The 24,767-nt window shown below is 37.8% G+C and overlaps 1 protein-coding gene across 4 annotated transcripts; it reads left to right on the top strand.

Annotated features, from left to right (window-relative positions):
- Window positions 1-646: 646 nt before the first annotated feature.
- LOC132605999 (uncharacterized) lies at window positions 647-24,550 on the top strand. Of its 4 annotated transcripts, XR_009569561.1 has the most exons (6): window positions 647-1,382; window positions 9,649-9,748; window positions 9,870-10,018; window positions 17,502-17,571; window positions 18,037-18,541; window positions 24,315-24,550. XR_009569561.1 is itself a non-coding variant. In XM_060319298.1 (4 exons), coding segments are annotated over exons 1-4 (309 nt in total). In that variant the 5' UTR covers window positions 658-1,323; the 3' UTR covers window positions 17,503-17,770. The 4 variants fall into 4 exon arrangements, 2 of the variants coding, with proteins under 2 accessions (XP_060175281.1, XP_060175280.1); XR_009569560.1 differs by lacking the exons at window positions 18,037-18,541; window positions 24,315-24,550 and having other exon boundaries at window positions 9,870-10,930; window positions 17,502-17,770; XM_060319298.1 differs by lacking the exons at window positions 18,037-18,541; window positions 24,315-24,550 and having other exon boundaries at window positions 658-1,382; window positions 17,502-17,770.
- Window positions 24,551-24,767: the final 217 nt, after the last annotated feature.

Here is a 24,767-nt window from a genome sequence, read left to right as displayed (position 1 = left end):
TTCAGCTTTGTATTCAGATTAGTGGCTCTGTACTTGTGACTTCCAAGTTTTAGGGAGTGATTTTCGACTTAGACATAATTACTATCAATGTATTATTAAGACTTAAGTACCTTGGTTTGTTTGAATTTATTTTCGCATTTACTTATATTATCTTTAGTTGTATGCATTTGGGTTTTCGCCTAAGGGTTGGGTAGGGAGCCCTCACGACACAAATTGGATTTTGGGTCGTGACATATTCTCACTTTTATAAATATTATATATCAGTTGCAATACGAACAATTCGTGAGCCAGCAAGAATTCACGCTGATGCATTTCATATATACAACATAATCATTGATCATTAGGATTTTACAATCCCAAAATATGGTCTGAAATCCTAGTTAAAATTTTTACTTTTCAAACACTTTAAGAAAATACTTAATTCTTCTAAACCAAATTATCCTAATAAATTTATAACCAAATTTTGACCAAATTATCTTGATTTATTTGAAATCATTTGCCATATGGGATTAACAAGTTGGTGCATCTATTTATTCATTTCAATGCTTCTCTTGTATTTTCACAATTAAATATTCATTCATATAGTTGCTCCTAAAGAAAGTATTCGTTTCTTCTTCTTCTTCTTCTTCTTCTTCTTCATGTTCTCTTACTCAATTTTGATCCTACAGAAACAATTGTCACATTAATTAATGTGTTTTCGAACTCTCTCCTTCATTTGTCTCAAGGATAAGATTCTAATAAATTTTCAATCTCTCGGCCAGGAGATTACTTTTTGCTTCTTTTTTAATTTTGTCAAACTGCAATTGATTTACACCAATTGCTACAACCAGTACTTACCAAGAAGTATTTCTGAACTACGGTGCAAGATCTTTTTTTTAGGAACCACTAAGCCAAAGCTTAGTGTGATATATTTTATATATAGTAAATAAAGACAAAAGTCTAAAAGTTCAGACACCAAAAAAAGGAAAGCAACAAAAAATATGTGAAACCGACAACCCTAAATCTCTACTACTTCAGCCCTCTTCAATCGATCTTCATTTATAAACCAAGATCCGTCCCCATCGATGAAGAACAATACGATTTCCAGCTTGTCAAGTTCCAATGTTATCAAAAATCAGCTACTTCAGCTCCTCTTCAATCGATCTTCAATTATACACCAAGATCCGTCCCCATCGATGAAGAACAATACGATTTCCAGCTTGTCAAGATCAAATGTTATCAAAAATCAGCTACTTCTGCTCCTCTTCAATCGATCTTCAATTATACACCAAGATCTGTCCCCATCGATGAAGAACAATACGATTTCCAGCTTGTCAAGATCCAATGTTTTCAAAAATCAGCCCAAGTCGACGAAGGATTTCATCTCTCTCACACCAAAAAAGGTAAAGAAGCTTTCCGATTTCAATCTTCTCTTGATTCATAACAGAGATTAGACATTATTATCACCTAATCGAGTCCTTAAAATAGAACCTCAATTTTAACTCTGCAATGTCTTGATTCCTGTTCTATTACTATATACATCTGTTTGCATTGTGTTTTGGTGAATCCTAATTAAATGAATACTATCTCTGCCGAAAGAGCTGAAATATGTATTATCCCTCTCTGTAGCTAACTGAAACTATTAATTTTTTCTAAAAAGCACTTATCAGCCTTTGGTTGACCCCAAATATATGCCCCTCAAGCTCTCACCAAGGACTTGGTTAACAACCACCAGGAGTATGCCTCCAGGCTCTCAGATGAACTAATTTTAGACAAAATTTAGCAATTATTGTACTAACCAGATGGAATCTCGAAAGCTCATAGGATCCCAAAATTATTTCTCAATTCAACTTCATAAATTTCCCTTTGAAATTGATATGAGTTCTGCTCTTCAATTATTGTTAACTCTTCAACAGAATGAGCTTAAAAGATAATACCACACCTTGGAGAGTTATCAATAGCTGAATTACATTATCACATCACATTCCATTGCGTCTTCCATTTCTTGAATTTCTGATTCTTAAGTTGGGTACCTGTTGCTTGTCTAGGTTGAGGTTTTTTCTCCCTGCACTAGGCAGTTCAAAAAAATTATAAAACTCTGATGTACCTGCAAAATCAAAAGCAATGTTAGATAAAAAATCAGCCAGCATGTTTCTCTCCCTGAAAGTATGTTGTATTATCACATTAAAACTCTCTATTAATTTCTTAATTCTCCCAGCCTCTGTGATGCCATGCTCCATCAATTACATTTTTCAGCAATAAAGAATCAGTCTCCAAGATGAGTGGTTGAATCTCTTGTTCCACACAATATTTCAGTCCCTCCAATATTCCCCTAGCTTCAACTACTACATTAGTAGTATCTCCTATCTCTGCACATTGTACATAAACCAAATCTCCATCCCAATTTCTAAAACGAAAAACCATATGAACTGGGCCCTGGATTTCCCCTTGAAGCCCCATCTGTGTTGCATTTGAACCACCTTTCATACGGGAATTTCCAGTGTACAACCTTAGAAATTAAAATGGGATTATAATTTTCTAGGAAATCAATTAGATCAGGCCAGATGAAAGGAATGTTACGTAACCAAGGATATCTCATCTTGGTAAGGTAAAATAAGTTGTTATTCACATCATGAACAACCCTTTTGAAGCTCACCCTACCTTTATGCCTCATTGTATTTCTCCTTTTCCACAGCTCCCAAACAATCATAGCAGGTAGTGATTGAATTATAGGCTTGAGTTTCTCTCCACACTTCACTCCCCATAGAGTTCTAAAAACCTGATGAACCTGTACCATGCGGATAGGGATACCTGCTGCTTCAATGAATAATTTCCATACCCTTGCTGCAAAGTCTCCTGTCAGAAATAAATGTATAATTGTCTCTTGTTGTTGAGAATTGTTGCAACAGTAACATCTTGACACCACAGCTATCCTCATCCTTCTTAGATTATCATCTGTTGGGATAATACCCTTCCACAATCTCCAAAGAAAGAAGGATATCTTAAATGGAACTCCCTTGATCCATAACTGTTGATAATCAGCCTGTATTTTCCCCTTATTTCTTAGTAGCTGCCAAGCACTATTCACTGTGAAATGCCCTGAGCTTGTGGGCATCCACCATGTTCTGTCCCATACACCTTGAAGCTGTTCAATATAAACTTCTTTCTTAATGTACTCTACAATATCTGTAGGGAAAGAATCTTGAAGCAGTTGTTCCTTCCATCTTCCATTATCAATAAGTTGTGCTACATCTTCTAGACCCTCATTTATAGGAAAATCATTAGACACCACCCAATGTAATGGCCCTAGTTTTGACAAGTTCTCGAACCAAACATTAACAGATCCTCCTTTAATTTCCCACCATATTTCATGCTCCATATCTTCTCTGGCTTCTAACATCTTCTTCCACACTTGAGTTCCCCCTTTCCATTGAACCAAATTAGGAATCTTTTTCTTGCAATATTTATTCCACATGTAGTTTTCCCACAAAGAACTTGTGGTCCTAAATCTCCACTAAAGTTTAGAAAAAAGGACTTTAGAAACATCAAATAGAGATTTAAATCCCAATCCTCCCTGAATAGGTAAGCATACGTCTTTCCATGCAACCTAGTGTTTACTTCTCCCCTCTTCTTTATTTCTCCAAAAATATCTAGCAAAAATCTTATGAAGCTCATTCAACACACACTTAGGGGGAACCAGTACTGATAAGAGATGTAATGGCATAGTTTGCAATACACTCTTTATTAATACTGCTTTACCACCAAAAGATAATAATTTTCCTTTCCATGAGTGCATTCTGCCTTTAATCCTCCTAATAAGATCAGCATAATACTCCTTCCTTTTCCTGGAGTGGAAAATTGGACATCCTAAGTAAATAAAAGGAAACTGACCCCTAGTAAAGCCTGTGATATCAGCCACTGATTGGAATAATTCATGACCTACTTTAGAGTACATATAAAAAGAACTCTTCTCCTTGTTAATAAGCTGACCTGAAGTTTGTTCATACCTACTATAAATTCTCATAATACCATGCAAAGAATCTGGTTGAGTAGAGGCAAAGATTATAGTATCATCAGCATATGCCAAGTGGTTTAGAGGATTGGACCACTTTGGCATTCCATAACCAATATACCCAGCATCATCAAAAAGAGAATTCAAAGCCCTTGATAAAACCTCAGTGGACAGAAGAAATAAAGTGGGGGATAGAGGGTCCCCCTGCTTCACCCCCCTTGTGGATTGGAAAAAACCTGTTGCCTGTCCATTTAGCAAAACTGAATACCAATTGTTGCCTATTAATCTCCAAATCAGATTGATGAAATGTTCTGCAAATCCCATTGCCCTTAACACATGCAAAAGGTATTTCCAGGAAACCCTATCATAAGCCGTAGCCATATCCAGTTTAATAATTACATTAGCAGGCTTTCCTCTAATTCTAATGTCAGAAACTATCTCTTGTGTGAGCAAGATATTTTCAAAAATACTTCTTCCTTTAACAAATCCCGATTGGTTTGCAGAGATCATGTCAAGACCCAACCCCGTGGGCCATGACTAGTGCCCGACCTGGACACCCGTATACGTACATGTTAGATATAGCCAAACTGAAACTACGAACAATATGGTAACTTACGAAAGAACTCTAACGGTTCATAACGTCATCATATATATATATATATATCCAGATAGACTGTCTCCTGAGGAGTCACAACTAATAAGATCATAAAGTGATACGCAAGACGACAAGGCTGCCACTACACATCAATATCATGTCATATGCAAGCCGACAAGGCTGCCATTACAGACGAACATATACATGGCACAACATTAAGACACAGCTGAACAGAACTTATACACAACCCACACATATGTATATAGACCTCTAAGAGTACCAACAGTGAAATATGACGGGACAGGGCCCCGTCGTACCCCTGGACAAACAAACATATATATACATGCATCAGAAGGTCTGTACCAAAAATCTAGGCTCCGGAACAACGGAGCTCTCCAAGACAGCTGAAAGGGAATCCTAAGCAGGGGGACCACCAAATCGAGCGTCTGTACCTGCGGGCATGAAACGCAGCCCCCCGAAGAAAGGGGGTCAGTACAGAATATGTACTGAGTATATAAAGCATGAAATACAATAAAAAGAATCATAACCGAAATAGGGAGTACAGAAGACAGGTACAATGTTCAGAATATCAAACACTTGCCCTTTTGAAACATAAATCATGCATGTCAATATCATATATCATACCCAGCCCATTATGGGACTCGGTGAACATGGTCGCCACCCCATCTTTGGCGCCATAACACAGCATAACTCCATAAACACATCATAACGCCATAACACAGCATAACTCCATCATATATATATATATATATATATATATCATATTCCGGCCCTCTAGTGAGGGACTCGGTGAACAATGCAGTGAGACTGTGTACGATAACATACCCGGCCCGGGACTCGGTGAAGGACATATTGAGGCATGCACGAGCAGAGTAGTGAGCAACCATATGCAATTTATAACATTATCAAGACTTAAACAAAATAAGAAGAAGGGATTAACACCTGAGTATCAATAGCGACAATCATATCAAATATCCCCCGAATGTCATCATAAATAATATCAAAAGAGCCTTAGGAGTCATAGACATATGTCAATATAGTATGAAACAGCTTATAGAAGTCAAGACATGAGTTATCGTAGAGTTTCTAAGAATACGAGCTTATATATATCGACTACTATCCAACGTATAGAAAACTGAAGAGGGAAGCTCAATCATTTTAAGAGTTCTAACATCAATAAGTGAATAAGAATCATGAATCACACTCGAAACTTATGAATAGAATTACCCCAAATCTCATATCATTCGTCACTTAAATCTAAGACATGCCAAAAGAAAGAAGGGACAGCTTTACATACCTGCTGAAGGTTATTCGTAATCTCGTTCGCTTCGTCGCCCTTTTAGCCTATTTAATATACAAGTAATGCTATCGTTAGTAACTATACTTCCTAGCTCATAACTGTGACCAATCGCCTATAGAACTTATACTTTCTCGATTAGGGTTTTTCATTTGTTAAGGACTTAACGGAAATCGGGCAGCATTTCCCCTATATATTCTTCTAACCCGAATTTCCAATTGTTCTCTTGTTATCACAGAAATACCAACAATAACAGCAATAGAGATATACATACAAAATTCTTACAATTCAGCCCATAAACAATTCTAACAATCGAACAACCCTTCTGAACAATTTCATATAACAATGATTTCATGCATTTTCTTACTTCCAATTTCGTCCAATCCAATCTTAATAATTCCATTACAACACTATTAACACAATTACACCACAAAATAAGAAAATCTCACCTAAATATTCTCGGAGGAATTTCTACACTCGATTGCTCCAATTTCACAATTTCCTCTTCTTCAACTCAATATCCAATATTGCTATCACCTCCTTGAACTTGTAATGCACTTGAAACTTGATCAAATTAGTCAACAAACAAATTTTTTCTCTCCATCCATGGCTGGCCGTGAGCAGCCATGGAAATATTGCTCTTTCTCCTTTTTGTTTTTTAATTGAATTCTTGCCAAATGAAATGTGATAGCATGATTCATCCTATTTATATGCTTTCTCACCAAAGGACAAGTGTCCACTCCTAGTGACTCATCAAAATGATTTTCTTGAATTGTTGTTTTTTTTCTTTTTTTTTTCGGGTGGGGCCCACAACCAATAATTAAATTAATTAATTTTAATAAATTTGTAATCCTTACTTAATAATCTAATCACAATTAATTAGTCCCTAATTTCCAATAATATTTCTACACTAAATAAAATTTATAAACAATTTGTGTACTAATTAAAATTGAAAATTAAAGGTTCCTATTTCATGTCTGAAAATAATCCCGTCTTTAACTTGAGTCGATTTTCTTGCGAATCATTTGATGTATAAAAATACGGGGTATAACAGATCAATGATGGTAAAATCTTTTCCATTCTTCCATGCACTACCCTTGAAATCACCTTGTTAATGAAATTAGACAAACTAATTGGTCTCATATCTGAGAAGGTCTAAACAGGATGCCTTTTAGGAATAAGCACTAAATTAGTATGAGTGATAGATTTAGGCAGTTCTGCACCATCAAAAAATGACAATACTACTGCATGCACATCATTCCCCACAATGTCCCAGCACTGTTCATAAAAAACACCTATGAATCCATCTGGCCCACTTGCACTATCACCACTTAGAGCAAAAACTGCCTGCTTAACTTCTTCCTTAGTTGGGTATGAGCATAACTGCATGTTTTGCTCATGATTGATCAAAGAAGGAACAACCTTTAACAATTCAAAATCATTAATTTCCCTGTCCTGAGTAAACTGAGATTTGTAAAAATTAACAGCTTCCAGCTTGATTTCCTCCATAGAGTCCAAACATATACTATCTCCATTCTGAATTGTTTTCAGTTGTAGCTTCTTCCTCTTATCAGTAACATAGTTATGAAAGAAACTGGTGTTTCTATCTCCTTCTCTATACCAAATAAAACCTGCTTTCTGCTTCCAATATTGCTCTTCTAAGCTCAGATAATTCTTCAACTTAGCTTGATCCTTTTGAAGAACAATTCTATTAATAATGCTCGGATCTTCTTCAAATACAGTTTCCTTTACTTTCACAACTTCTTCCCTTATTGCCAATTGCTGAAAAATATCTCCATAAGTATCTCTACTCCATCTAGATAAACCCCTTTTAAGATTCTTTAACTTCTGCTTGAAAGCCAAAAAAGGAGAACCTGCAAAAGGTGTTATCCAATTTTGCCTAACAATCTCCTTAAAAGATTCATGCTTAGCCCAGAAATTTAGAAATCTAAATGGTTTTATGAAACTGATAGCCTCCTCTCTACAAGATAAGATCAAAGGGGCATGATCAGATCCTGTCTTTGAAAGGTGTTCCACTTCAATTTGAGGAAAATTATTTTGAAATGGAAGATTGACCACTACTCTGTCAAGTCTTTTGAAAATGCAATCCTCAGCAGCTCTCCCATTCCACCATGTAAAAGGACTTCCTTTGAAACCCATGTCAAATAAACCATAAGAATTCACACAGCATGCAAAGTCTTCACACTCAGCTAGTGTAACTGGCAGTCCCCCCAACTTTTCATCCTCGGATAATATCACATTAAAATCCCCTCCAACTATCCAAGGAAGATCCATAGTACTAGCCAGATTGTACATGTTATCCCAGAGTTCCAATCTTTCCTCTTTATCACATTTGGCATACACAAAAGTAGCAATTATTTCTTTGCCAATGTCCTGGTGATATAACTTCAAATTGATTTGTTGTTCAGTATCCATCAACACTTCCCATTGCACCACAGCATCCAGAAAAACCCAAATCTTTCCATTAATATTAGGAATTGCAGATTCCATTCCCAATCTTCTTTTATATTTCTGAAGATGCCTACAGTTTTTAAAGGGTTCCATCAAAGCAATAATGAAACACTTATATTTTCTTTATAGCATGACCAACATCTGAAAAGCTTGTTGTGTATTAACAGACCTTATGTTCCATATTAGGGCCTTAATCATCATTTATGCTTAGAATAAGTAACTCTCTTTGAGGCCCTCCTGGGTTCTGATGTATCCTGAGCTTTTGAGTTTTTTCCACTTTTTGCACTAGCTTTTGGAGATAAACCAGCCTCGTTAGTGACTTTCTGAATTATTTTAGGGTTAATCTCAGTTTCTTGCTCCTCTTCTATTTTCTGAGACTCCTCTACGGCCATTTGAATTTCAACTTCTGTCACTTTATGAGCCACAATATCTTGCAGCTTTGCATTTGGAGAAGTTTGTTTGGTCTGAGTAATCAATTGCTGCCCCTTTTCCCCTGCTTGTACTTCTAGCACCTTTAGTACCTCTGTGTTATTCAATTGCTGAGTTTCTGCATCTCCATTTGTACTAAATTCTTGCATATCATCAGGTGGTTTACATTTAACTCCCACATGTTCTGTCAAATGTCCAAACTCTGATCTTCTTTTAGTGCAATATTGGTTGTATCATAATTCCCTGAATTATTTCCATCAGAAAATAATGAACCTTTTGAATGCCCTCCACCATTGTGAACCTTTGTAGATTCATAAGATTCCACCATCTGTACCGCAGACCCCTGACTGGTTTCCATACTTGTGCCCTCAATCTCTTCCACCCTATCCCCCCACCTTCTACTTGAATTTTGTGGACTTCCCTGACTATTTTCAATTGGCACAGAATCATGAGAATTTTCTTTCTCCTTACCCTTATTAATTCTGCCAAAACAACTTTCCACCCATGCCTTTGAATTTTCATGCCCATAACTTGAATCCTCCCTTGATGTTTCCTTTGTTTGCCCCTTCTTGAATTCTTCCAAACTTTTTTTTTCCACATATGGAGAGTTATTAAACTCTGAGTCTTCATTGTCACCTAAATGTTCTCCCTTGTTATCTGGTGATTTGATGAGTATCTCCCCCTCCATTTGATCTCCTGATTGACCGTACTTTGTGATGACTTTATTTAATTCTGTGGCATTTCCTGCATGTTCATCCTTGGATTCTACAGTATTGCTATCTTTCTGTACTTCTGCATTATCCCCAGACTATTCATACTTACTTTCTTGTGTTTTGATTTCAGGAAATGCTGTTGGTCATCATTTGCTGCTATGTTCTCTTCTACATGCCCTAGAACTGCTACAGATGCAACCTGTTTGCTAGTTATCCCTTCATTTCTTGAGGTATTTTGATTTCCTACCGTGCTATTGCATCCATCCTTATATTCTTCAGCAATGCTATCTTTCTGTGCGTCTTCCTTATCACCTACCTGCTCTTTCTGATATTTCTATGTTTTATTTTCAGGAGATTGGACTTGCTCTTCATTTTGTGCTAAGTTATCATCTGGCAGCCCTGTGTCTAATAAAGCAGCAAACTGATTTCTTGTTTGCAATGTATTATCTGAAGCATTGCATTTCTCCTCCTTACTTCTGCAATCAGATGTATCACCATTGGTAAGAATTCTATTATATTTTACAGCATTCCAGTTTCCGGGATTTCCTACCATCCTTCCACTAGGCAACATTCTGGCAAAGTTGTGATACCCCCTGTACGGCTGTTTGTTTCCTCCATTCTCCTTCACCTTTATCTGTTAATGTTTTTCCCTTCCCTTCTCATCTTTATTAGTCTCCTTCTCCTGTTGTTGTTTTCCATCAAAATACCTTTCATTATTGCTTCCATTTATTCTCTGTTTCATTACGGTGCAAGATCTTATCTTATTTTTGGCCTTTTTCCTTCTCGTTCACTATTTGTAAGTCTTTATAGAGATCGTAAAATGCCTAAAAAATATTTGATTTCCCCACATCAACTTGAATGACAAATTGACGATTTTCTATTTTCCATTAAAGAAATATATCTTTTATTTTTTCTATACTAGGGGAATTATAACAATTTTTAAAGCCACCTGATTATTTTTAGATTTAAAAATAAGGTAAATGATTTTTTTAATTCGGGAAATAGGAGTTTGTCAACAAAAAAAGGATAAATGTTCTCTATTTGTTAAACAGGATGTTATGTGTGAGCCTCTTTTTAATGGAATATTAGCTCTAAATCACAATGTTGAGAGTATATTTGCCTCTTTTCTCTTCCTATAATTCCACAAGTATAGAAAAATAACTGATACATTACTTGAATGAAAACTAGAAAATAGTCAATTTTTGATCAAGTTGATTTGGAAAACTCAAATGTTTTTAGGCATTTGATGTTCTCTGTAAAGATTCACAAATAGTGAACAAGAAGGGGAAAAAATCAAAAATTAAGATATAAGATCTTGCACCGTGGTTCAGAAATACCTGCTGATAAGCACAGGATGTAGTAGTTGGTGGCACTCAAGCTGCAGTTGGATAAAATTAATAAAGAAGTAAAAGGTAATATTCTAGCCGATATATTAAAAATTTATTTGAATGCTATCCCTGAATCAATGAAGAGAGAGTTCTGGAACTCATTAATTAATGTGGCAATGGTAATTGGAGTTCTTGAATCTGAAACTAATGTTTGGAGGAGAAGTACTAGTGCAACTATGGCGTCTTGTAATTTTGTCAATTATGTTACTGTCTTTGTTATTAAATCAGTTGTTGTAAGTCTTCTTTCGTTAGAAAGGAATTTATGGAGTTCTTAAGTCTTTTTTTATCCCTTCCTGCAAAGTTCGATAAAATAAGCTTTTGTATGATAACATAATACCTTGGGATCTATTATGTTTGATCTTTAATCATCAATGATGCTTTGTATTGTCCAAAAAGGTAAACCTATTGAAACATTTTATTGAACTAGCGAACAATGTGAACTCATGAAGAAAAGATAATAGAATTATTTTTTCATGTTCTGGCTTTTATAAAATATTATATAGTTGTTACAATATGAACAATTAGTGAGCCAACAAGACTTCACTCTTCATACATTCCATATATGCAACATCACCCACATATCGTTAGGATTTTACAACTCTTAAAATATGGTCTGAAACTCTTGTTGGAATTCTGATTTTTTAAGCACTTTAAGTAAATTCTTAATTATTCCAAAATCAAATTATCTGAATAAATTTATTACCAAATTAGGTCCAAATTATCTAGATTTACATATTTGTTAATCTTATTTTTTATTTTCTCAAACTTTCATCTAGATTTACATGAAAGAAATCTACCATATGATATTAAGAAGTCTCATTATGCATCTATATATATTTCAATGCTCCACTTCTATCTTCACAATTAGGTATTCATTCATATATTTTGCTCCCAAAGAAAGTGCTCTTTTCTTCTTATTATTTTTTGTGCGTGTACCAAACATGACTAAGAATTTTGAGAAAGCCAGAAAAAATAAAAGAACTGCTAGTATGTTCAAACAAGCATACAAATTGTCTATCATATGTTATATACTTATTGCCCTAATTATTTATATTCCTGGAGAAACCCTTTCTATTGTTTAGTCAAATGAAATAGAGGTTAAGGTTATAGTAACGAGGTAGTTAAGTCACACTAAGTATGAAAAGTTTTTAAAAAAAAAATAGTTATACATGAAACCTATCTTTAAGATAAATTGGAGCACCGAAAAAACAATATTAGAAAAATTGAGCAAGAAACAAGGAGAAGAAAATTAACATCTAGCTTAGTCAATCTATCGAGGCAGAGATTAATTTATATCAACTTGATTCTAGGAAAATCAAAGGATTGTTACAGTGATCTGCTATTAAACAAGCTAAACTTGACGAAAAAAAGAAACAACTCGATCAATAATCTTAAACTTCTCAGCCTCCATCACTTCTCTCCATTTCCGAGCCAACAACCAATGAAGTAGAACAAAGTAGTGGTTTTCATGTTAGGAGTGCATCAACAAGTTTGGTGGGTGAAAGCGGTGCTAGCTATGGACCAATAGAAGATCATGATGACTGATCATACTAGTATTTCTATTTTTCTACATTTTTATCATGTTATTTTTCATAATAGTATTCCCTACTTTTATTTTCTCGTACATTATTTATTAGTTTATGTTGTTTTAACGGTATATATCGTTTACTAATTCGTGTTGTTTTAATGGTATGTGAAAGTTATATTATGTTAGTAGGAAAAAATATAGTGGTATGATGCAGTCATCCTAGATATATGTGTAATGTTTGGCTATTTATTCAGATTTCAATCATATTTTAATTCTTTTCACATTTTAAAATTCTGTTTTATTTAGGATAATGTGTACTTTATTTCAAGTTTAAATCTAAATCAATAAAAAAAATTGTGTATACGTTAAGTTCTTTGTTAATGGATTAATAACGTAGAATAGTACAAAAAAAAAAAGGTACACTTTCTTGTTACACTTAAGGATTTAGTATCTAAATTCAATATCTATAAAAAATTTGTCTCCAAAATATACAAGCTGGATTTTAATTTTAAGTTCATTTCACGTCAACATTCTTTATTTTTTAGGTGCTCTATTTTTCACTCTTTTTCTATCACGAGGATTTTCATCCTTGTAAAATAGCAACTGGTATTATAATTAAAATATTTGAGTTTTAATGGATGCATATGAAAATGGATTTCCAGCTCAATGGTAAAAAGTACAATCATTAAAAATCCTATTCAGGCTCCACACATCGCGAATATTTTTCGAAGAAAATGATGTAAATGCATATTTTCTTAGGACAATAAATTCTATAGATTCTGAAAGTGACGAAGATGCATATTTTATAAGGACATTAAATTCTATAGATTCTATATAATGGTAATATTTAAACTAAATTCATTTTAGCCTTGGGCGATTATTACTTCAAATGTCCAGTAAGAAAATTACTAATACATTGATTCATGGAATTACTTGAAATAGATTTAACTTTTGAGAATTCGGAGTGCGCGAGTGAGTTCGTAGCGTCATTAGTACTTGGTCTACATAATTGGTTTGTTTCCGGGGGATTCCGAACGAGTTTCGAATGTTTGATTGAAGTTCGAGAAAAAACCAGAAAATCATGTTTCAGTGGATCTTGTTTCCCTCTTCAACGTTCGCATGGCTTTGGCTTCAGGTGTGCTCGCGATCGCGGCTTTTGGCTCGCGTTCGTGAGGATTTTTTAGGGTCTGGGCCAGGTTGGGCTGACCTATTGCATTTGCAATTGGCCTGTCGCGTTCACGATGTTATCCGGCAGGGCTTGGGTCCCGTTCTCTTGGCTTGGCCGCATTCGCGAAGAGGAGAATATGCCTAGACAGATTTAAAACCCCCATTTCGTATTTCACTTCTATAAACCCATTTTAGAAGCTATAGAGCTCGGATTAGAGGGATTTCAAGTGCCATTTTTGAGATTCTTCATTGGGGTATGTTATTGACCTTAATCTAAGTGTTTATTAACGATTCCTTACATTAAATTATGCTTCTATTCATGATTTCTAAAGTAGAAAATATGGGTTTCCATGGAACTGGGTTTTGAAGGAAATTATGAAATTGACTCATTTGTGGTTAGAACTTCATGATTCTTTGAATATGGAATATCTTGACTATGGGTAAGAGGATTCGATACTTAAATTCCAGTTTTACCCTTGTGGGGCCGGGGTTACCTTTTTGGGTCTATTTTTAGGTTTCAGACTTAAATATAGCAATCTGGGTGTTGTTGGATTCGTATGACCGTGTAGATTACTAATTTGACCATGTTGAACCCGATTTCACGATAAATTATCATTTTGACCATCGGGGTTTGGGAGGGGGTTTTGGGTTGACATTTTGGACCCGAATTCCTTATATGACTTTATGGGTATCGTTAGATTGGTTTTCTCATGTAGATACCATATTTGAACAAATTGGGCTCATTTGGAAGCTCAGAGGAATGGTAAGGCCGCAGAGTGATTATTCGGCTTCAGATTCAGGCATATTGAGACTTACCAGACCCTTTACATAGTGTTATGTGTTGGTTAATTTGAATAAGGGGCGTAATGGTGATTTGGAGGTCCCGTACTCGTGAGGTAACGAGGTCTTGTGCGGGTATCAGTGTATCTGCATGGGTAACTAAAATATAATCTACATATGAATTGCGATGGAGATTATGTGTTTAGCCTTTGGGCCATGAGGAATTGTGGATAAACCCATTTAGGTTGGTATGAGTGTTGCTTATTTGGGCTAGAATGCCATTTTTATGATGTATAATTGAAAATGACGACTTGATTTGCATTCATCACTCCACATCTCATTTAAGTTATAGAAAGAACATGTATACTAGATATTGACTTGAAATTATGCATTTTGCATGGTGTACGCATATACATTCATATTTTCATGATATGATGTTGTTCGCATTAGATTGATGACACGTGAGGAAGGGGCCCGAGAGGCCGGACAGTGGATATGGTACATGGATGGAGTGATGATGATATTACAACCAATGACTGGGACCCAATGTGATCTAGGAAATCTAGTATTCGAGGTAGGTATATGGACATCATGAGTCCCCCATGAGTCACGTGAAACCTACTGTAGGAGCTTGTATATACCAGAGCATATAGCCATTGCATTGCATACCATTCATTTATATTACATGCATTCTTTACATCTCGTATTACTTATGCTTGTCTAGCTTGATTTCATGCCATGTGTGCATTAGAGGATATAAAGATGAGATCTTTATGCTCATACTTGACATAATTGATATAAAGATGGGATCTTTACACTTACTCTTGACTTATAACGATGAAAAGGTTGAACTTTCACGGTTACGGTAAAAAGGAAAGGACTTCTAGATCTGATTATAATGTGAGACTCTTATCTACTTATCGTATTCTTATAAACTGTGAATTTAATACTAACGAAGTAAGAAGAGAAGTGTGGAAAGTACCAACCGTCGTCATCACTATAGTTTAGGGTTGGTCAGCGGTGTTGCTGGGTATATGTACTTCACGCACTCACTCTACACTTGCGGCACCTTTTGTGTGCAGGTACGGATCCGGGTACTAGTGGGGGCTTGTAGATCTTATTGGAGTATTTTCTCGGAGTTTCAAGTTGAGCCGATGATCGTTCCACGGCGCCAGACTCCTTCTGACAGTATTATGAGTTATTCAGTTTTATATTCGGATTAGTAGCTCTTTACTTGCGTAACGACCCGTTTGGTCGTTAAAGCCTCTTCGGTGTTGTTGAGCCTTTCTCGAGCTCGTTTAGCTCACATTTGACCCGAAGAGACCGTTGACATGCTTCTTGAGGTCTTTGGTTATGATTTGGGTGACTTTGTGGGTAATTTGAGCTTAAAGCGAAAAAAAGTTGACTCGAAGTTGACTTTTGAATAAATGGATGTTTTTTAAGAATTCATCGATTTCAAGAGGTTCGAATGGTCTTTTAGAACTTGTATGTATATTTGGTTTGGTTCTCAATGCACTCGGGTGCATTTTGGGACTTGGGTTGGGAAGTTGGTTTTGCGGTATTGGGGGTTGACTCGGTCAACGAGACCTCCGTGTCAAATTTTGAGGACACGAGTGTGTTCGTAGCATGCTTTTACGTATGTCTAACTATATGGTTTCTGAGCAGATGGTCTTGGGTGATAGTCGGGATTTCGGGTTGAATTAGTGAAAGTTTGAGAGTTTCTGGTGTGTCTGGTGCCCGCTATGCACCAGGACCACGACAGCGATACCGATTTAACGGTTACCCTGCCACTGTAGCAGCTTCTATATTTGGGCATGACTGTAAAAGCGGTCATGGGACCACGGAAGCGGTGCCGCTAAAGCGCTGGAGGGGGCGCGGAAGCGGGTGACGAGCAGTTAGATTCATTAAATGTGTGTTAAAAGCCCTAACTCATTCATTCAATCCCACCCCAAAAATAGAGCTATTGAGAGCATTTCAAGGCATTTCTTGGGGGGGAATCATTGTGGTAAGTCCTTCCATCTTCATTGCTACTCCTTGTTCCATTAACACCTTAGGAATCCATTAATCATGCTAGTTTCATTAATCGCTTGAGGATTAAAAGAGGGTTCAATGGATTCTTCATTCCAGGCTATCAAATCTTTATTTGTTGATTGGGTTAGCTTCATTAAGCATGGAATTGTTGATTAGAAATAATTATTTCATGATTCCTTCCTAATTAGTAACAAATTTATGGAATTGGAAGTTGGGGTTTATATCCAAATTTGGGGGTTTCGCCTAGAATCCGAATTTAAGTGATTTGTTAGTTCTTCTAGCTTATAATTGATAGGAATCGATCACCTAGATCATTAATTTCATGTTGAGACCTATAGATTCCTAATTTCATCTTTATAGTTCAAAAACCCCATTCTATAGGTTGGGATTTGGGTCTTGAATAGAAGTAAGGATTGAATAATGCTTCTTCTTCATTCTAATTTCATGATTCGAATATGATTAGACTTCCATTATATCGAGGCTCAAAGGAAGGGAAAGACTAAAGTTTGACTATTGGAGACTTTTGTTGTTCGGCTATCCAGGTTGGTTATGATTTATCTTATAGTGAGACTTCGATTAGTGAAGCATATGTTTAGATGATATTGCCGGAGAATGCATATAAACCTTCGGGTATGAAGTTGGGTTGGATATTGTCTTAGGTTGGTCCTTGTTGTGTGATTTGGAGGCTAGCCACCCCGTTACATAGTTGACTTATCTTGTTCTATTTACTTATTGGCTCGTTGCCACGTTGAGACATCGAATATTGGTGATTACTGATATATCATTGGCATTGCATCCATATTACATACATCATTGCATAGCAACTTATTCTTCCATATGTTTCTTGTTGTGATGTTGAGTCTTGATTGATTATTCTAGAGACTTGTTATAGTTGGGTTTAGATGCTATAACATAGGTGATGACTTGTACTGTGGATATGGATTCGTGTTGACTCGTACCTTGTTATTTTACATGTTTATCTTGCTTTGTTGTCTTTATATACGTTTCTAGTCTTAGTTAGCCTATGATACCTACCAGTACTTGTTGTTTGTACTAACCTGCACTTGCTGCATTATTTTATAAATGCAGAGTACAAGGGAGATCTTCTTCTACCCCTCGTGGCTGATATTCAAGGATTGTTGATTCGAGTCTCTTCAAGGTGAGCATGAGGACGTTCGCTGCCCAAAGATTCTTCCTATTATTATGTCTTTCTTTGCAAGCAGAGACATGATTTTGAGACTATTTATGTATTATTACTCAAAATTGTAGTATTTGATTTAGATGCTCTTGTATGACCAGACCAGATACTGGGGTGGATTTCTTTTACTTTCGCACTTATTTATATTATATTTGTGAGACTTACGCTATTTTACCTTCTTCCGCTATTTTCTATCATTTGTGAATGTTGGGCTAAGGGTTCAGCTGCCGAAGTGGGAAAGGTAGGTGCCCGTACGACTTAGTGAAATTGGATTGTGGAAAGTTGGTATTAGAGCCCTAGGTTACCCATTCTATAATACAAGAGCGTGTCTAGTAGAGTCTTGTGGATCGATATGATGAGCTCCGTACTTATCTACGAGAAACTATAGGATATTTAGGAAACTTCACATTCTTTCATTTCTTGCAGACCAGAGGGTTCTACTCCACTTACTTGGACAACGTTTTATCGGGCCTTCCTTGAGAAGTATGTGCCTCGTGCCTTGAGAGAGGCACGTAGAGATGAGTTCCTCCACTTGCAGCAGATTATCGGTTGATGCTTATGTTAGCACCCCTGATTCCTACTGAGCCCGACAGGATTCGATGATTTATTAGTGGGCTCGCTACTGCTCTTCAGATTCTATGCCTTCAGCTTGAGGCCATGGGTGTTTCCTTCAAGTCCATTGTTTAGCATGCTTCCTTAGTCGAGGCTACTAAGGCTCGCGCATTTGGAGGGGTTAGTGAGACTTCGAGAGGCGGTGCTCAGTCAGGCCACGGTGATCTACAGATTTCTAGGGGTGGGTCCCTGGCCGGTAGAGGTAGGTCTCAGAGTTTAAGAGGTGGGTCACAGTCTGGACAGTCTGGTTTTGGTGGGGCCCAATATTATTCAATCCCATGTAGACCCGAGGCGGAGGTCTCAGATGCTGTCATTTCAGGTACCGTTTCTGTCCGGCATAGAGCAGCATCTGTATTATTTCATTTTGTATCCACTTATTCATATGTGTCTGCATATTATGTTGTTGGTTAGGACTTGACTTGTGATAGCATAATGGTACCTATTCATATGTCTACTCATGTCGGAGATTCTGTTGCCGTTGATCGAGTCTATCGGTCATGCTTGGTTACTTTTATGGGTTATGACACGTGGGTAGACTTGATGATACTTGATATGGTGGATTTCGATATTATTTTGGGTATGACCTGGCTTTCTTCTTATCATGCGATCTTGGACTGCCGTGCCAAGACAGTCACTTTAGCCATGCCGGGCATTCCTAGACTTGAGCGGAGGGGTACTCCTACTCCCGCTTCGAAGAAGATTATTTCCTTTCTTCAGGAAAAGAAGTTGCATGACACTACTGTTGTATCTCCACCCCTTGAGTCCATTCCCATTGTGAGCGAGTTCGCTGCCACTCGATCGCGATATTGAATTTGTATTGACTTGGACCCGGGCACCCGCCCTATTTCTATTCTACCATATCGGATGGCACTCGCTGAGTTGAGAGAGCTTAAGGAGCAGTTGCATGATTTATTGAGCTAGGGGTTCATTAGACGTAGTGTCTCCCCTTGGGGTGCTCCTGTGTTGTTCGTGACAAAGAAAGATGGATCTATGAGGATGTGCATCGATTATCGCCAGCTAAACCAGGTTACTATTCATAACAAGTGTCATTTTCCTCGTATTAATGATTTATTTGACCAGCTTCAGGGTGCTTTAGTGTTCTCGAAGATTGACTTACATTCTGACTACCATCAGCTGAAGATCAGTGCCGAGGATATTCCAAAGACATCTTTTCGGATGAGATATAGGCATTATGAGTTCCTAGTGATGTCATTTAGGCTTACCAATGCCCCAGCTGCATTCATGACTTTGATGAATGGCATCTTTAGGCCATTCCTGGACTCCTTTTTGATTTTGTTTATTGATGATATCTTGGTGTATTCCAAGAGTAGAGAAGAGCATGAGAGCCATCTTCACACTGTGTTTGGGTTGTTGAAGAAGAATAGTTTGTATTCGAAGTTTTTTATGTGCGAGTTTTGGTTGGAGTCTGGGGCGTTCCTGGGCCACGTTGTGTCTAATGACGGGATCATGGTTGATCCTCAAAAGATTGAGGCAGTCAGGGATTGGGCGAGGCCCACTACTGTGATCGAGATTCGTAGTTTCATGATTTAGCCAGTTACTACCGCTGATTTGTGATGTTTTGCTTCTATTGCTTGGTCGTTGACTAGATTGACTCAGAATGATGTTCCCTTCCAGTGGTACGATGATTGTGAGGAGAGCTTTCAAAAGCTCAAGACCCTTTTGACTTGAGTTCCGATTCTAGCATTACCCATAGAGGGTAAGGATTTCTCAGTTTATTGTGATGCATCCCGTATGGGTTTGGGTGCTATTTTGATGCAGAATGGTAGAGTCATAGCCTATGCTTCCCATCAGTTGATGATCCATGAGAGGAATTAAACTACCCATGATTTGAAGTGGTAAGTTGTGGTCTTCACTTTGAAGATCTAGAAGCATTACTTCTATGGTGTCCATTGTGAGATTCTTCACCGATCACCGTAGCTTTCAGCACATGTTTACCCAGAGAGATCTTAATTCCAGGCAGCGCTGATGGATGGAGCTCCTAAAGGACTATGACATCTCTATTCTTTATCATCCAGGGAAAGCCAATGTTGTTGCTGATTCCTTGAGGCACAAGGCCACGAGTATGGGGAGTTTAGCCCATTTGGTTGTTTCCGAGCGTCCGTTGGCCATGGAGGTTCAGACTCTGGCCAACAATTTTGTTAGTCTTGATATTTCAGTCGCAGGCAGAGTTTTAGCTTATGTGGAGGCGAGATCGTCCTTTTTATATCAGATCAGGACTTATTATCTTGAGGATGCTCAGTTGAGCAAGATTCGAGATAGGGTTCTGAGGGGTGAGGCCAAGGAGGCCATGATTGATTCTGAGGGTACTTTGAGAATTAAGGGGCGCGTGTGCATTCCTCGCGTTGGTGACTTAATTCATTTGATTTTGACTGAGGCCCATAGCTCTCGATATTCCATTCACTCGGGGGCGACTATGATGTATCGTGATTTGAGGCAGCATTATTAGTGGCGCTGCATGAAGAGGGATATAGCCGATTTTGTAGCTAAGTGTGGTAGTTGTCAGCAAGTTAAGTATGAGTACCAGCGACCCGATGGAGTACTTCAGAAGATGCCAATTCCTGAGTAGAATTAGGAGAGGATTGCCATGGATTTTTTTGTTGGTCTTCCGAAGACTCTGGGTAAGTTTGATTCGATTTCAGTGATAGTTGATTGGTTGACTAAGTCCGCTCATTTCATTCCAGTTCAGGTTTCTTATACCGCGGAGAAGTTAGCTAAGTTGTACATTCGAGACATTATGAGATTGCATGGGGTTCCCATTTCTATCATATTCGATCGGGGTACTATCTTCATTGCACATTTCTAGAGAGCTTTTCATGATGATTTGGGTACTCGAGTGGATCTTAGTACAACTTTCCACCCCTAAACTGATGGGTAGTCCGAGTAGACCATTCAGGTGCTCGAGGATATGTTGAGGGCTTACATTATAGACTTTGGTGGTCATTGGGATCAGTACTTTTCATTGACAGAGTTTTTGTATAACAACAATTATCACTCGAGTATCGACATGGAGCCTTTTGAGGCTTTGTATGGTAGGAGATGTAGATCTCCGATTGGTTGGTTTGATGCATTTGAGGTTCTGCCTTGGGGTACAGATCTATTGAGAGAGTCTGTTGAGAAGGTGAGGGTCATTGAGGCCAAGCTTTTGGCAGCTCAGAGTCGACAAAAGATGTATGCAGACCGGAAGGTCTGAGATTTACAGTTCGCCGTTAGTAATCAGGATCTATTAAAGATTTCACCCATGAAGGGTGTTATGATATTTGGGAAGAGAGGTAAGTTGAGTCCGAGGTATATTGGGCCATTTGAGTTCCTTGATCATCTGGGCGATGTTGCTTATGAGTTGGCCTTGCCACCAGGCTTGGCATGCATACATCCAGTTTCCATGTGTCTATGCTAAAGAAGTATCATGTTGATGGTACTTATATCGATCCTTGGGACTCGGTGTTGCTTGATGAGAATCTAACTTATGAGGAGGAGGCTATTGATATTTTGGATAGGCAGGTTCGAAGATTGAGGTCTAAGGAGATAGCTTCTGTGAAGGTGCAATGGAAGCATCGTCCTATTGAAGAGGCCACTTGGGAGACTTAGTCTGACATGCATAGCCGATATCCTAAGTTGTTTGCAGATTCAGGTACTTCTTCATTCTTTTCCCTTCGTCGCTCGAGGACGAGCGATGGTTTAATTGGTATTTAGAGTAACGACCCGTTTGGTCGTTATATCCTTTTCAGTGCTTTTGACCCTTTCCTGAGTTTGTTTAGATCACATTTGACCCGAGGGTACCATTGATACACTTTCTGAGGTCTTTGGTTATGATTTGGGTGACTTTGTGGGAAATTTGGGCTTAAAGCGAAAAAGAGTTGACTCAAAGTTGACTTTTAGGTAAACGTACCTTTTTCGGGAATCCGTCAATTCTGAGAGGTCTGGATGGTCTTTTATAATGTGTGTGTATATTTGGTTTGGTTCCCAATGCGCTGGGTGCATTTTGGGACTTGGGTTGGGAAGTTGCTTTTGAGGTATCAGGGGTTGACTCGGTCAACGAGACCTCTGTATGAAATTTAGAGGCCACGATTACGCTCGTAGCGTGTTTTTACATATGTCTGCATATATGGTCTATGAGCAGATGGTCTTGAGTGATATTGGGGTTTTCGGATTGAATTAGTGAAAACTTGGGAGTTTCCAGTGTCTAGTGCCCGCTATGGCGGCACCAAGACTGCTGCAGTGGTACCACTTTAGCTGTTACCCTACCGCTGTAACGGCTTGTGTATTTTGGCATGACCGCAAAAGCGGTCATGGGACCGCGAAAGCGGTGCCGCTGAAGAGCTGAAGGGGGCGCGAAAGCGGGTGACGGGCAGTTAGATTCATTAAATGTCTGTTAAGAGCCCTAAGTCCTTCATTCAATACCACTCTGGAAATATAGCTATTGGGAGGATTTCAAGGCATTTCTTGGGGGTAAATCATTGTGGTAAGTCCTGCCATCTTCATTGTTATTCCTTGTTCCATTAATCACCTTAGGAATCCATTTATCATGCTAGTTTCGTTAAGAGCTTGAGGATTAATAGAGGGTTCAATGGATTCTTCATTCTAGGCTATTAAATCTTGATTTGTTGATTAGGTTAGCTTCATTAAGCACAGAATTGATGATTCGAAACTATTATTGCATGATTCCTTCCTAATTAGTGGCTAATTTATGGAATTGGAAGTTAGGGTTTATATCCAAATTTGGGGGTTTAGTCTAGAATCCGAATTTAAGTGATTTGTTAGTTGTTCTAGCCTATAATTGATGGGAATTGATCACCTAGAACATTAATTTCATGTCGATAGATTCCTAATTTCATCGTTTTAGTTTTTAAACCCCATTCAATAGATTGGGATTTGGGTCTTGAATAGAAGTAAGGATTGAATAATGTTTCTTCTTGATTCTAATTTCATGATTAGGACATCATTAGACTTCCATTATCTCGAGGCTCAAAGGAAGGGAAAGACTAAGGTTTGACTATTTGAGACTTTTGTTGTTCGGCTGTCTAGGTAGGTTACGGTTTACCTTATGGTGAGACTTCGATTAGCGAAGCGTATTTTTAGATGATATTGTCGGAGAATGCATGTAAACCATCGGGTATGAATTTAGGTTGGATATTGTCTTAGGTTGGGCCTTGTTGTGTGATTTGGGGGCTAGCAACCCCATTGCATTGTTGTCTTATCTTGTTTTATTTACTTCTTGGCTAGTTGTCACGTTGAGACATCGGATATTGGTGATTAGTGATATATCATGGCTATGATATTGCGGTACTTTACTTGATTGATATTGAGATGAGAATTAGGATTCCATTGTGGCTTATTGTGTAGCCTTATTATTGATATTACTTATGTGCCATGTATTGTACTGTTTGAGATTGAATTGGTTATTGATATTACATTGCATTGTATTCATACTCATTTCCATGATACATTGATATTGCATGGCTATGGTACTAATGATGATAAGTGAGTGAGTGTACCCTCCGAGGTCTTTGCTTGAGAGTGTAAAAGAAAGATGAGAGTCTGTGATCCGAGGTCATTTATCGGAGCGGAATGAGTGTACATTACCCGAGGTCTATTGCTGGGAACGAATGAGTGCTCGATTCCCAAGGTCTCTTACCGAGATCGAGAGAGTGCTCGTCACCGAGGTTGTTGCCGGGACGAGTGGTACATGGACTTCGCAGGTCCCCCATGGGTCATGATCGCCAATACGTAAAGGTATTCCGTCCGTGACATGTTGTACTAACACTGCATTGGCATTGCATCCATATTACATACATCATTGCATTGCACCTTAGTCTTCCATATACTCCTTGTTGCGATGTTGATTGGTGATTGATTATTCTTGAGACTTGGCACAGTTGGGTTTAGATGCTATAACATAGGTGATGACTTGTACTGTTGATATGGATTCGTGTTGACCTGTACCTTGTTGTTTTACGTGTTTATCTTCTTTTGTTGTCTTTATACATGTTAGCTAGTCTTAGTCGGCCTGTGATACCTACCAGTACTTGTTGTTTGTACTGACCTGCACTTGCTGCATTCTTTTATGCATGCAGAGTACTAGGTTGGATCTTCTTCTACCCCTCGTGGATGATAATCGAGGACTGCTGATTCGAGTCTCTTCAGGGTGAGAATGGGGACGTTCGCTGCCCGAAGACTCTTCCTATTATTATGTATTGCTTTCCATTCTGAGACATGATTTTGAGACAATTTATTTATTATTACTCAGACTTGTAGTATTTCGTTTAGATGCTCTTGTATGACCAGACCAGATACTGGGGCGGATTTCATTTATTTCCGCACTTATTTATATTATATTTGTGAGACTTACGTTATTTTACCTTCTTCCGCTATTTTCTATCATTTGTGAATGTTGGGTTAAGGGTTCGCCTGCCAAGGTGGGAATAGTAGGTGCCCGCACGACGTAGTGAAATTAGGTCGTGACAACTTGTGACTTCCAGGTTTTGGGGAGTGATTTCAAACTTAGACATAATTTCTACCTATGTATT

The sequence above is a fragment of the Lycium barbarum genome, chromosome 8, assembly GCF_019175385.1.
Source record: "Lycium barbarum isolate Lr01 chromosome 8, ASM1917538v2, whole genome shotgun sequence".
Taxonomy (NCBI): Eukaryota; Viridiplantae; Streptophyta; class Magnoliopsida; order Solanales; family Solanaceae; genus Lycium; species Lycium barbarum.
The sequence above is the reverse complement of the archived record's forward strand: the minus strand, read 5'-3'. Positions and strand labels throughout refer to the sequence as shown.